The sequence below is a fragment of the Hemicordylus capensis genome, chromosome 3, assembly GCF_027244095.1.
Source record: "Hemicordylus capensis ecotype Gifberg chromosome 3, rHemCap1.1.pri, whole genome shotgun sequence".
Taxonomy (NCBI): Eukaryota; Metazoa; Chordata; class Lepidosauria; order Squamata; family Cordylidae; genus Hemicordylus; species Hemicordylus capensis.
This window is the reverse complement of record NC_069659.1, coordinates 205,577,725-205,593,142: the sequence shown is the minus strand read 5'-3', so window position 1 is coordinate 205,593,142 and position 15,418 is coordinate 205,577,725. Positions and strand designations below refer to the sequence as shown.

General features: G+C 41.3%; 1 protein-coding gene across 2 annotated transcripts in view; it reads right to left on the bottom strand.

Moving 5' to 3' along the window:
* The window catches only part of LRMDA (leucine rich melanocyte differentiation associated), a 603,331-nt gene that overhangs the window by 577,928 nt on the left and 9,985 nt on the right, over positions 1-15,418 (bottom strand). For both annotated transcript variants that reach the window (XM_053308782.1, XM_053308783.1), the window contains exon 3: positions 9,791-9,925. In XM_053308782.1, coding sequence (XP_053164757.1) covers positions 9,791-9,925 — 135 coding nt within the window. The remainder of the gene's footprint in view (positions 1-9,790; positions 9,926-15,418) is intronic.

Genomic DNA, 15,418 nt, shown 5'->3' with positions numbered 1-15,418 from the left:
AGATTGGAGCACTTTCAGTTTCTGACTCCTGAGGATGTGAACAAGCTGTTTCAGACTGTATATCCTGCCACCTGTTCACTTGATCCTTGCCCAGCTTGGCTCATTTCATCTTCCAATAGTACTGTCAGAGAGCATCCGGTACATATTATAAATACTTCTCTGAGGGAGGGCAGGATGCCTCCTTGCATTAAGGAATCTATTATTAGACCTTTCTTGAAGAAACTTGCACTGCATCTCTCAGAGTTAGCCAATTATAGACCTGACTCCAATCCTCCACGGTTGGGCAAGGTGATGAGCAGGTGGTAGCCTCTCAGCTCCAGCCAGTTTTGGATGATACAGATTATCTAGACCCATTTCAAACAGCTTTCGGGCAGACCATGTGGTTGGGACTGCCTTGTTTGGCCTAATGGATGATCTCCAATTGACTACTGATAAAGGGAGCATGAGTCTGCTGATCCTTTTGGATCTCTCGGCAGCTTTCAATATTGTCAACCATGGTATCTTTCTGGGTAATCTACGCGAGGTGGGATTGGGTGGCACCTTTTTACAGTGGTTTTGTTCCTACTTCTCTGGTAGATTCCAGATGGAGTTGCTTGGAGACTGCTGCTCTGAAAAGCAAGAACTAAAGTATGTAGTTCTGCAAGGCTCCATACTGTCTCCAATTGCTCCTTAACATCTACATAAAATTGCTGGGAGAGATCATCAGGAGATGTGGTGCAGGGTGTTATCAATATGCTGATGACACCCAAATCTATTTCTCTATATCAGCTTAATCAGGTAATGGCATAACTTCCATGAAAGCTTGCCTGGAGACGGTAATAGGATGGATAAGAGATAACAAGCTGAAATTGAATCCAGATAAGATGGAGGTACTGACTGGGGCGGGGGGGAAGAACTCACAAGATGGTTTAGATCTGCCTGTTCTGGATGGGGTTACACTCCCCGAGAAAGAAGAAGTATGTAGCATGGGAGTACTCCAGGATCCAAAAATCTCTCTGGTCTCTCAAGTTGAGGAAACAGCCAGGGACGCTTTTTATCCGCTTCAGTTGATATCTCAGTGATGCCAATTTCTGGAGGGAAATGACCTTAAAACAATGGTACATATGCTGGTAACCTCCAGGCTTGAATACTGTAATGCACTCTGCATGGGGCTGCCTTTGTATGTACTTCGGATACTACAGCTTGGTGCAGAATGCAGCAGCCAGACTGGTCTCTGGGATAACCCGAAGATACCATATAACACGATCTGAAAAGAACTGCACTACTGCCAATATGTTTCAGAGTGAAATACAAAGTGCTGGTGACCTGAATGGCTTGGGTCTAGGGTATTTAAGAGACCACCTCCTTTTGTCATTAACCCGTGCGTCTATTAAGATAGTCTGGGCAGGTCTGGTTACGGCAACCACCAGCTCATTTGGTGGTTACTTGAGACCAGGCCTTCTCTGTGGCTACTCCAGGGATCTGGAATGCACTCACTGTTAAAATCAGAGTTTCTCCATCTCTGGTTGTTTGTAAAAAGACCTTTAAGACACACCTGTATTCTCAGGCTATTAATTACATTTAATTGGTTTTATATCCTAATTTTTAAAAATCATTGTATCCTATTTTTATATTGTATTTTAACTTATGTATACCACCTAGGGGTGCACATAGAAATATGATAAATTAATAAAATCAACAACATCTAGTGCTCAAACCTTTGCTAACTTTTACATTCAGGAGCACTTTCTAATGTCAAAAGTTAGGGTGTTCTCATCAATCTTGAAGCAAATGTGGAGGATCTTGTTTGGCCAAAATATTTACTGACAACATTTATAGGCTGCTTTCCCACAAGTTAAAAGTGGCACACAATGTATAAGACCCTACAACAAAAGAAAAAGAAAACACACACATAACCAGACAGACACAAAACCAAATACAACAAATCCATTGATTTCTATCTCATTCTACTCAGCCTATAGTCCTTAACCAATTAGCCAAAAGCCAGCCAGACTAGGAATTGTTTTGCAACCCTTCTTAAAATCAATTTTGCTAGGCAGAGGGAGGATGTTATATGAAGTTTTTAAAGGAGGGTTTTTAATTTTTTTTTAACTCAACCATTCACTATCTCCCACCCCCCACCCCACCTCGAGACAGGGACACTGCTAGGGACCTAAAAGATTAGTGCCCTGGGCCCACAACTACCCTTTTGAAAATTAACCTCAATCACACACACACACACACACACAACCTGAATAGTTACATATGTATTTAACACAGCACCTATGAAGGTGGAAGTAGCAGAGAGCTAGGTGAGGCTAGTATAGACTCATTTTTGGTCCTTTGGCTGTGGTCTTGAATATTATTTTTTTTGTCCAGGACATGCATTTTAAAAACTAAATAAACTGGAGTGGTTGTAACCAGGGATGCATAGCTGCTGGCAGAAACATTTGCACTGGAACATGAGGAAGAAACATAATGCCATTAATGTTATTTCAACACTAAATAAGTAGAGATGACAATAGAGATTAAGAATTCATTTAGCAATTTGTCAAGTGTTCCATACAGCTGACATTGTTTTTGTAGTTTTAACACTGACCTGACAAGGCAGAAGGTGTGTATTTTCAGAGTAACACACGGGACTGGCAAAATTTCTGTTGATATTGCAATGAATGCCTAGCTGAATCATCATGTATCTCATCGATTTGAGGGAAGCAACTTGACTGGAAGGAAAGACCCTGCTAGTGATAGATTTTGATGCTAATACTAATTAGTTGCTTTTGTAATACTAGTTGGCTTCTTTAGCTCCTCTATATAGACCTTACACAGCTGTTTGTTTGTTTGTTTGTGTAACATGTTTTTATACTGCCCAAAACTTGCATCTCTGGATTATTTCCAGATTATGTCCAAAGCACTTTGAACACTCAAAAGTGCTAAACAAATGCTAAAAATTATCATCATCATCAGTTGCCTCTCTGCCCCAGCCTTTGCCTGTGACCCTTTTCTCCAGGTTCTGCCATGCCTCTCAGCCATTATTGCCCTGCACAGCGCCTACCAAGTTGACAGCAACTATTCTGAAAACTTTTGATATAGTAGAAAAATTACCACTACTACTCATACTGTGAGGGAGCAGACAATGGTAAACTCCTCCTATATTCTACCAAAGAAAACCACAGGGCTCTGTGGGCACCAGGAGTCAAAATCAACTCAACAGCACACTTTACTTTTACCACTACTACTAGTAGTATTCTATCAAGGATCTCAGGTTTTTCTCACAATAGCCCTGTGCAGTAGGTCATGCTGAGGGATGGTGAATATTCCAAGACTACACAAGAAAGACCCTACCCCACCCAATCATGTACCTGGGATTATCATCATATATATAGGATAAAGATATTAGTATGAACTGTGCATGACAGTTCACAGAAAGAAGCAAACGACCCAGCCACCATCACCATCCATGGCTGGTAGGAGCCGGATCAGCCCAGCAGTAAAAAGAGAATAAAGAACTGAAACAGGTGGACTCCATATGTACCTGGCAATTCAAGGGGACAACACAACTAAAACTAAATAACAGATCACTTCTGTACAATTATCCCACTGATAAAAATAAGCAAGGTCACCTATATTAAAAATACTTTTCAATATATTCTGACCCAGACCATTTTTCACAGCCCAGTAATAATATGGTACATGTTTCCACAGCAAACAATAGACCCCCACGACAGAATGAGTGCTGGTACAAGACAAGCAACCAGCAATTATTGTGTTGACTCTCTGTGACTTTGATCTCTGGGTCATGACCTTTGCTTTCTGGGGATCTTCAAAGCAGAGACTGCAGATGAGGTTATTTGACATTTATGCTGTTATGCTAGTCACAGTGCTTTTTTCAATACTGGAATCTGTCTCCACAGACACCCCTCCCCACACTATATTTTGATCACAGATCATTTATAAACCATAAACACAGGCAGTAGTTTCATACAATTATACTTAGTAACAATAACTAATTATTCATAATTAATAGTAATATTACTCATGGGTTTAACTAACCACACACAAAATAAATTCAGTTTTGTATCTTATACATTTTACAAAATTCAAAATACTGATATCATATCTTCTCAAAAGTATATTATATTTCTAACAAAAATATCTTATTTTCCTTCCTGTTCCTGTTTGTAACATGTCTATTGTTGTAAAACATTAATTTATTTTGTAAACTGTCTTCAATGCATGGAAGCAAAGTATAATATATAGTAAATACATACACAAACACACACAATGAAAAACATACAAATACTTTTGGGTTTCATATCATTCAAACATTAAAATTTGAGAAATGTTTTAAATGTTGCATAATGAAATCCGCTAAAACAAGAGGCCGCCAATTACCATATTGGCTGCCTGCGACAGGACCGAGGGTCACTTGTAAAATATATCACTGGCATTTCGCCTTCTGGCCCAGGACTTAGAATGAAATTAAGCAGTCTTGTGGGATCAGTTCTTGGAGGGCTTGAGGGATGACCTCCTAGATGAACTGGCCCGCGTAGAGAAACCTCCCAAGCTCTCAGACCTAATTAATCGGAGTCTTCAGATTGAAGGGCACCTGGAATCTCGCTCAGCTTCAGAGTCTGGCTTGTCAACCTTCCACTTCCATTGCTCCAATTGCTACTTCAACAGCTGTATGTGAGCCTGAAACTGTGCCTCACGGAAGACCCCAAACCTGTGTGACACTGGAAGAGAAGAGCTAGCACCGTCAGCGAGGACTGTGCTTTTACTGTGGTGACTTGGGACACGTTGTCAGTAACTGCCCCCTCAAACCAGCAAACGCAGGCATCCAGGGGAATCTACTTCCAGCCACAGTGATGGGAGTCAGGACCTATAGCAACAAACCTGCAAGGTATGAAGCCAGAAGTGCCCAGGGCAGAGGGGGCTTTGCGCCACTGAACATACAGTACCTATCTTACTCTGCCACCAAGCTGGTCATTGCATTTGGGTGCTCGCAATCGTGGATTCTGGGGCATCCAGTAATTTTGTGGACTCCTCCTCCGTATGGAAATATTCCATTCCCATATAAATCAAAGCATGCCCTGTGATCATTGATGGCCACACTCTTGTTTCTGGACCAGTCACCCATGAAACCATTCCTTTAGAAATGACCATCCAGGAACACCAAGAACAGGTGACCTTCAGTGTGGTGAAATCACCACACTACTCTCTGGTACTGGGGATTCCCTGGCTCATTCAACCCATGTCAACCCATGATCCTGCAATTTCCTGGAAAGCCCACACTCTGGCTTTCAATTCTGAGCACTGCCATCAATACTGCCAACCGTGGGCACTGGCCCTGCATGCCTCCTCGCCAAAACCATTGGACAACACACTCCCTGAGAAATATTCAGGACTTTCAGGATGTGATTTACCCTGTGGCAGTGGATATATTGCCCCCTTATCGCCCATATCATTGCAGTATTGACCTGATTCCAGGGGCCCAGTTGCTGGAAGCATTACAGGATTTCATTGGCAAGAACCTCCAATGTGACTCCATCCATTCCTCTTCCTCCTTCCCTTTATCTTCCCTCACATGCTTTGTCCAAAAGAAGGCAGGAGAACTTAGACTCGTAATGATTATTGAACTCTCAATGCTATCAGCAGGAAGACCTGCTGTCCTTTACCTCTGGTCCCTGAACTACTTGAACGCCTACGAACTGCAGCCATCTACACCAAACTGGATTTGAGAGGAGCCTATAACCTTGTCTGCATCAAAGAGGGTGATGAATGGAAAGTGGCTTCTAGTACATGATACAGCCATTTTGAATATACCATGATGCCATTCAGGCTGTATAATGCTCCTGCCATCTTCTAGCATCTTATGAATGACATATTCTGTGATATGCTAGACATATTCATGGTGGTCTACCTGGATTATACATTAATCTATTAAGAATCCCCACAGCGACAGGTTCTGAATCACCATGCCTGCTCAGTCAGTGCTCCAGCGTCTCTGGGAATACTGGTTATACACAAAATTAGAGAAGTGCACCTTTGACTTGCCCTCTGTGGATTTCCTGGGGTATATAATCTCACACCAAGGGCTCCAGATGGACCCTGCCAAAATTCAGACTGTGGAAGAATGGACTGTTCCCCAGACGAAGAAAGATCTCCAAAGCTTTTCACTTTGACCCCCACTTTAAAGGCAACGACAACAAGCCTTTCCAATGGAACCCTCAGGCACAACAGGTGTTTGACCACCTGAAGCAAAGTTTCACATCTGCTCCTATTTTACAACACCTTGATTCCAAACACCAGTTTGTGGAGGAGGCAGATGCCTCAAACATGTCTGTGGGGGCTGTATTGTCCCAGAGAATGAAGACTACAGCTGCACTGCTCCCATGTGCATACTATTCATGAAACTAAACCCCTCAGAACAGAATTACACAATATGGGAGAAAGAACTTCTAGCCATTAAAGTTGCACTGAGAAATGGAAGTAGTTCAACATTCCATTTTTGTGTTGACAGACCACAGAAACCTGGAACATCTCCAGACTGCATAGAAACTGACCCAACAATAGATATATTGATCATTATTCTTTTCCCACTTTCATTTCCAGATTTTCTACTGACCTAGCATGCAAAACTGAAGGACTGATGCCTTGTCCCATAAGCCAGAGTACCTACTAGAACTAGCACCAGACCCTTTTTACCCATCATGAAAACGGGACATTTTGTGGCAACTACACAGCCTGAAGAACTACCCCAGCTCATCAAGGCCCAGTAACAAACAGATCCCTATGCACAGGCTAGATTCAAAGATCTGTGCTGTATATTCATCAGGTCACTACTCCCCTTTCTTTGCTAACTATGGTTTTAAACCTTGATATTTTCTTGATATTCTCCCAGTTTCAAGGATACCTGCAGCAGAAACATCCATATCAGTGCTACAGGCAATCCAGAAGGACCTGACACAACTGAAACTGGCCAAAGACACCTAGAAGCATTATGCAGACCAAAGAAGGTCTGCATAAGAAAGGTAGGAGGATACCCCCCTTCAGGTTGGGGACTCAGTATACTACCTCCACACCACCTGTCCCTCAAAAAAACTGGATTATAAATACCTCAGACCCTTCAAGATCACCCATGTTATCAACTCTATCACCTCTACCTAACAGGAAAATCCACCCTGCCTTCCGTGATCTCTTGGACCTGGAATGAAACCCGGCTCTGCTGGTGATGGAGGGAGGGGCGGTGTCATGAGCCCTGCCCACACCAGTGAGTCAGAGTCCGACCAGAAAGAGGCTAAGCCAGCACTGGACATGGTTCCTTGCCCTGAAGAAGCAGGACCCAGTTCCTGGCCCCAGCAAGGCTAGTTCTGAGGAAGCAAGGCCAGAACCCAGTCTGGTCTCGGCTCCCACTGCCAGACTGGAGCTGAACTCCTACTTAGGGTATTACTGCAGGTTTCAGTAGAAAAGATATGGTGCCTGCCTCTGTCAACATTTTCCTCTGAGTGTCAGCACGGGACAGAGAATGCCTTTTGAGATATATGGGGGGAAATCCAGAGCCATGTGCTCTTCCAGCACATAGACCTTACTTCTGGGACAATTTTATACATCTGACCTTTGAGCTGTAATGTTTATATCTAATTTGTATAGACCACCCAGAGTGCCTTGGCATTATGGAAATAAATATATATAATAATCTGAAAAGGGAACACCCCACCTTGCAAATGCGAGCCCTAACTAGTTTTTAATTATCCTTTTTCAAAGTAGAGAAGTACCGAAGCATAATATGGAAAACAAAGTGAGAGTGTAAAAATGAAATAATATTACATTTGTCAACAGACTCCTAAATCTCAACACTTCACATTTTTGGCACAATGATTTGCCACAATGTGAAACTATCTTGACCGTCTTTTCCCCCTTAAAACAAAAATCAACACTTTAAATGGACATGCAACAACAGATATGATTGTTTTGATGTACGGCTGTATGACATATTATAAATATTACATCACAAAACCACAGAGAATGTCACTCAACAAGACTTTTTTTTCCACAAAGCACTAAATGAACCATGGATTCTTGCCTCTGAATAGCTACTTTAAGCAACTACTTTTGCTTAAATAATTAATAGGAGGCATATTGTCAGAAAAATGTACTTGAAGTAAAAACAGTAAACTGTAGAGATATTCATTTTAAAGCAATTCCATGGTGAAAATGTCCCAAAATTACATAGCGACACCACTATTAGGTTCCTTGTAAGCTGGACAGTCAATGTGCTTTCAAATTCGGGGTTAAGGCAAAGAGAAAATATTGTAGACCATTTAGCAAATGCCAAGATGACACATTTATGCACAATTCAGAAGTTGCCTTACTGGAAATATATCTGGGCTAAAGAAAGCTTTAAATTCTTTTCAAAAAAGTATGACTGAACATAGAATAGCCACTACAGAGAAGGTTGTGCGTTTGCCAGCTTACTGAGTACAAATTCAACTAACTGCTGCATTAGCAAAAAATAGAACAAAACAAAAAACACCACTACCAATTAATGTATCTTCTCACAAGCCAACCTTTTAGGTTTTTAAGAGATATTTTTACTGAAGGCATTAATGTGCAGCTAAGCTATAGCGAAGTCTCATGTTTATGAAAGTTTTCTCATGCATCATCCCAGAATACATGTGTGTTATATGGGGAATAATATTTCGTCTTGCTCATAGGTAGGTTATTTTGGGGCAACCTTCTATGCCAGATTTAACTTGGGAGCAGCTTTATTCATTATATACAGTATGTATCACAGTTTTTCCCTTAAATTTACCTTTGTATCTAAAAAAGACGATCCAGATATACATGTTCAATGACATTTCGCATTACTCGAGTCCAGAACTGTTACATTGCATGTCTGGCTGCCACTTAAAATGAACTCTCCGCTCCCCAATCTCTGGGACAATTTATCTGACTCTCAGTTTTACGATATTGTGCAAGTACAAATGGCAGCCAATAAATGCAGACTAGGGGGTATGGAAATGTGTAATGTTATGCCATGGTTAAGGTTTCCTGGACATTACAAGTGGATGTTAAATGCACGATTGCTGATTGCCTGGCAAACCCCCTATGTAGAAGTGCATAGGTTTGCAACCCCATGAGAATTATGCAAAGACACCAGTTATATGAACTGGTGCCTCCATGTAAGGTCTATATGCTTCAATTAGCACAATCATGACAAAGAACATCTGAGTCTGTCAAGAGAGAGGTGCCATTTCATGAAACTGAGTCTATATCAGAGAACTTCCCAACAGATTCTATCATATTGCTCATTCTGCCACCCTTAATGCCGGATAGCGTTGCCAAGCCGCAGAGCTTCAAGAGCTTAATCTTGTAATTGGTATTTCTAGAGGAAGGACTAAAACGTTAGGATCAAGGGCCAGAATCAAGAGGAAAGGCTATTTTCTGCTTAGCTGGAGAGGTTTTTGCCTTCACATTGCCTCCCAATGGCCATCAGCCTCTGCACCAGAGGCACAGCCAGAGTTTTGACCTGATCTACCAGAGGCCATTCTCTACACCCGCCAGGCACCACTAGCATCAGCTCCAGTCTCAGCAGCTCCATCCCTTAATGTCCATGCTCAGAGCTCCAGGAGATCTGGCAACCTGAATTGGCTCCAATAACCCACTACTTGAGGCCAACTCATCTTGCTTCATAATAGGGCCTCTAATGAACAGAAAATGGCTTTTTCCTCATTTGACCCCGGCAGCTGAATATTTGAAAAAGACTAAATATTTGAAAAAGAGCTGCATTAGAATCCAAGATACTAACCTGTACCTTTGGTAGTCTCCCTCATCCTTGTCTTTGCAGACCAGTTCATTTGGGCATGCTGTATTTCCCAGCAAGCTCAAGTACTCCAAGGCGGGCACTACTTCAACCAAATGATCCAGCAGGGTCTCCAGCTCTGTTATGTGTTCAAAGTTAAGGATTCACTGACAACAACAAAAAGAAGCCTTATAAATCACCACACTGCAATAACCGACAACCACTTTTTATATATTTGTTTCACACATGCACATACATACTATATATACTCCAGCATTTAGAAAAATGTAACATTAATTGTTCCCAGGGTAAAGGAGACTAGATCCAAGTCAGTTTCTTGGCAGAGAATGAGAGAACTTGGCTTTTTTTCATTCTTCTCTCCTCTTTTTATTTCCTAGATGACTCTCTGCAAAACATTAAACTTTGACAAAATGATAGATGTTGTATGGGGAAATGGTTAGTGATTGCTAAAGCCATGAAACTTTTCCAACATGGCAACAAGCAGTTGCTATCACAGTACATTCATCACTAAATATATTACAGACCATTGGAAAAAGTAGTTCTTAAAATGGAGTCCAATGACAACAGCCCACAAGCACAACCAATAGCTGAAATATTTTTGTTGTCACCACAGCATTTACTCACTTAGTGCACAGGCCTAAGTGCCTCACCAATTACTACTACCTCAAGAACCTTGCAGCTCAGTACATTTTTAATTTTCAGACTGGAAGGAAACTAAAATCTGCCACTGAAATGTTTGCCCAGTGACACATACAATCTTGGTAATCATATGGGTAAAAGGGATCTAATGAAGGAAGAAGACACTCCCTGATAGGGATGTGCCCAAACCATGATTCAAAACGTGGTTCAGGCACTTTTATGGCAATTAAAAAGGAGACAATGAGGAAAAAGAGAGCAGGTGCTTACCTGCTCTCTGCTGCCCCTTCCAGCCTCCTGCTGGGGTGGCATGCCACTGGTGCCCCAAAAGGTGGCATGCCACTGGTGCCCTCAGCATGCACATGGTATCCGTTTGGACATGTATGTGCTGACAGCGTGCGGGGCTTTGGGAGACCAGTGCCACGCCACCCCAGCAGGAAGCTGGTGCTTACCTGCTCTCTTTCCCTTTAAAGTCTCCTTTTTAATTTCCCTAAAAGTGCCCAAACCGATCTTCAAATCACAGTATGGGCACATCCCTACCCCCTAAGAAATTCCACTTGCCTTATAGAATCTCGCCTGGCTTCCCTTGAAAATTCTCACATTCACTTTGGGAGGGACTTGGAAATTCACTTTGAATTTTGCTTTCTTGAAATTTCAGTGCTAAACCTAATTTAATGTAGCCGCTCCACATATATCTGCAGGGTATGATACAGTTTTGTTACAAGCACAGCAAAAAACAGATCTAGGCTGTTGATTGAAGTAACAACCGTAAGCTTTATTATAACCAGAGAGGAATAAAAATGTTCCTAAAATTAGATTTGAGTGTTAAAGTTTGTATATATTATGGGAAGTGCACAACTCCTTTGTTCCCAACATTTGGTAGCCTTCCTGAATTTATGCTAGCACATAAGCCTTCAAAAGCACAGCCCTTGGGATCTTTCTGTGACATTCCCTATAAGCAGTGTTTTGCATCCAGTTTGTGGAGGAAACAGGTCAAGTTTCAAGGAAGCTGCAAAAAAACAAAAACAAAAACAAATGGGAAACATTAGTGTTTTTCTGTAACAATGAAACCAAAAATGTGTGTTTGTGGCGGGGGGGTGTACACATATATATAACTCTGTTTTCTGTATAATGCATTTTAAGTGTTAAAAGCACATCACTTACATACATTCAGCAATCTTTACAATGACACTGAAAGGGTAGGATAGTTTTATTAGCACCATTCTGCTTACGGAGGGAGGAAAAAGAGAGCATTCTGACTTGCCTGGGCCTACCTAGAACTCATGGCCGAGGTGAGATTTGAACCAGGGACATTCCCCTTAGCCACTATACTACATTCACTCCAAAATATATAATATACATATTAATTTGAAAGTTCATGAGTGCTTTCTATCAAATTATATTTAATTTAGTTTACATATATGGATAATATATGCCGATGATATGGCACATGTTTCTTATGCTGAGATCGGACTTAGAAGAATGTTAGTTAGATTGGCTGATTATTGTGAAAAGCAGAAACTGAGGATTAATTATGACAAAACAAAAGTGGTAGTCAGCGGCAGCAGAAACATTAATCACAGTTGGTCAATCAATGCTCAACAAATAGAGCAATGTTCTTTCTTTTCTTTTTAGGTATTTGGGTGTTTCCTTCCATAAGTCTCTTGTACGGAGGGTACACCTCCTTAACATTGCTCTAACAACTGCCTGATGATCTGTGGGGGCTAATTTATTTATTTATTATTCCAAAGCGGGGCAGTTAATAGTTCCTGAACTTAAAATATTCCACGGGAAGGTGATATAACATATGCTGTATATTGTTGAGATCTGGGGATGGGATAAGAAAGTTTCTGCTCAGCTGGAAATAGTTCAAAACAATTTCCTAAGGAAAATTCTGGGCCTCTTCCAGGCTACTCCTGCTGCTTATCTAAGAATGGAGGTAGGGCTGTGTACATCTGGCATTGCTAAAGTATTTTAAGAAATCAGACAGCTTCCCGGAACATCATTTAGTTAAATTCTGCTACACGTATTATATGGATGGGAAGCGGTGGACAGATTTGGTATCCTATATTGTGCCATGGTATTCCCTGCCCCTCAGTAGCTTAAGTTTTGGAGCAGAGAAAACATCAGAGACTGGCTCCTTGAGTGGGATGCTAGCTGAGATGCCACTGTGATGCAGTCCTCATAAGTTTTCATCTTGGTACTGACAACAGAAGAAATATAGAAGTTTCTCACAGTACCTGTAGGGATGTGCACAGAACCAGGTGGGGGAGGCTCAAAGGCGGGGCCCTAACCCCCATCCTTAAAGCAGAACCACCCCACCTTTGAACTGCCTGCCATTTGAACTGGTTCAGAGGCCCATAAAGGGCCTCTGAACCGGTTCCGTGCATATTCCTATTCACCTGTGCACCAATGAGGAAGGCATTTACCACCTTACATTTTCAAACCATGCCTTCAGTGTATCTTGAAGTTAGGTTTTGCAAATTCCCTGTGGAGCAGTATCTTGGTCCTTGTGGTTCAGGGCAAGTGGAGGACATTATCCATTAGGTCATACACTGCCCCTTTTACGATGCAAAGGCAGATTATTAAGAGCTCAGATGTGGCATGTTTAAACTACCTTCTTGTGGATGCAATTCCATATGTTGGTTACGAAGTTACTACCTTTGCTTTATTGTCTTCGAAAGAGATTTATATCTACTAGGCCTTTCCAGTAGATACCTAGTCTTATTCTATATGCTTTATTTACTGATGTAACTGCAGATAGGTTTTTTTACATTATTATATTTAAATGTATTCTATTAAGATTTCACCCCTTCCTCTTTTCCCTATTTTGTTATGCTTATGGTATATTTCATGTGTTTTGCTCTCTTTTAATGGTTTTTTTAAATATCTATTTTGTTATGTTTTGACCAATGGTTACAACAATAAATAAATTTACTTACATGTATGGATAATCCTTTTTCTAAACATTGACAGCAATTACTGGTTTAAACTAACAATTCAGTTTTGTTTGTCCCCCGCCCCCGGTCCCCATCCATGCCTGTAGTTGTATACCGCAATTATTATGTTGTTATCTTAAATGCTCAGGTCTTTTATGCTGCTTGTCCCTGACTTTGATTTATGTTTTCCTGTTATCTTTGTTATCTTTTGCAGATGGAATATACCCCATTTCTTCACCTCAATAACTGAAGGGCAGTGGCATCAGCACAGGACAGAAAGAGAACTTTTGCCCTTTAAAACCTTCTCTTCCCTTTGTGCATTCTAATTTACATCTTACTTGCAGTAGCCAAACAAGCAAATATGGAAAGCCATCAGACAGAACATCCTTGCTTTTACTTCCAAATACAAGGTCAAATATATTTGTGCGTGTAATGCAAGAGGCATGTAAAGTGTCTCCTCCTCCTCTTCTTCTTAACTTTTAGGAAGTCACAATGGCCTCCAAATGTAATCAGAGGCAGCTCTGAACTCCCATTAAAAACAATGGTAATAGGACCAAGGCTTCAGTCTTATGAACCTTTTAACATTTATCCTACCACATGGTACCAAAGAATCCTCAGGACAACCGACAACACTTCATGAAACAATATGAAAGCATAATAAAAAGAAATATTGCATAGAGAAAAAATATCCTAAAATAGCATGAAAGCAGCAAACCAACAGCAATTGGTTGCGATTTTGGGCCTATTTAACCATGAATTGTGCATGCGCCTCAGAAGCCTTTGTGATATCACAGGGGGTTGTGAAGTGCACTCCTGATAGCACTTGCTGCTGGCTACATAGGAAGCTATACAAGTACCCACAGTAGGAATGTGCAGAAATCACATGTTGAGATGTGATTCGAACATATCCCTTGCCCTCTTAAAATGGAGGAGAGCAGGTCCTCTGCTGCTCACTGCCACTTCCTGAATCGGTGGTGCTCCTCTCAGCTATTTTCACATGCTGGCGGTACTCTCCTCCAGCTGCCCCCATGTGGCGCTGGAACACACATGGCCTCTGCATGTGCTCTCTTCTATTTTAAAGGGACAGGGGATGTGTTCCACATTGCATCTTGAAATGTTATCCATGCACACCCCTAACCCATAATGCTATGGTGGTGCTGGCAGGGAAGGTACTCAGCTCTAAAATAGGGGGCCAGTATGAGTAGTATCAATTTTTTCTGTACAGTACCCCAGCGTTCAGCAGCTAATATATAGTAATGACACAGCGTGCCTGGTTCAGATTTTGTTTTAGCTATTTACTTGCTATATCTCTACTTCAGTTCACAACTGATAATATAGGGATACCACCACTGAAGTACCTTACATGGTCAGTCTAGGGATGACTAATATACACAAGTGCTTGAACTCTACAGCTCTAAATAACTGCTTATTATTAATCAGTACCATTGGAGGCTGTGTAAAAATAAGGGTTTAATTTACAGGGACTGATTTAGACTTTTGACTTGCCCAAAGATACTCATCTTTGGTGTGAGATTTTGTCAGTCAGGTGGCAGGCCTGTTTTGTAAAAAGCCACTAAATGTTTGCTTGGCCCATTCTCGGGGGGAAAAAGATCTTTAAAATGTCCAGCTTCTCTGAGCATGCTGGCTGATTGCAAGGGTAGAGGTTTAGATCTGATATGGAAGAGCCAGTAACAGTATGACGCTGGCTCCACCTCTTTTGAAGCAGTGCTTTGTGGTCCAGATTTGGACAAAACATAGAAAAAAGGAGTTTGCTTTTTTGTTTGTTTCTTTGTTTCTAACAATGAAAATGAAGCCAAAAGCTCCTAGACTGTGGAATGCACTCCCTGCAGAAATCCGTAATTTGAATTCTTCATTGGCAATTAGGAGAGCCCTAAAGACCTACCTGTTCGGCCTGGCCTTCCAGGGCTTTTAAATGGTTTTAAAGGGTTCTTAATGTATCAGGTTTTTATAAGGTTTTGAATTGTTTTATTTTTAGCTGCTTTGTTGTATTTTAAAATCTCTGTTTTTGATCATTGAT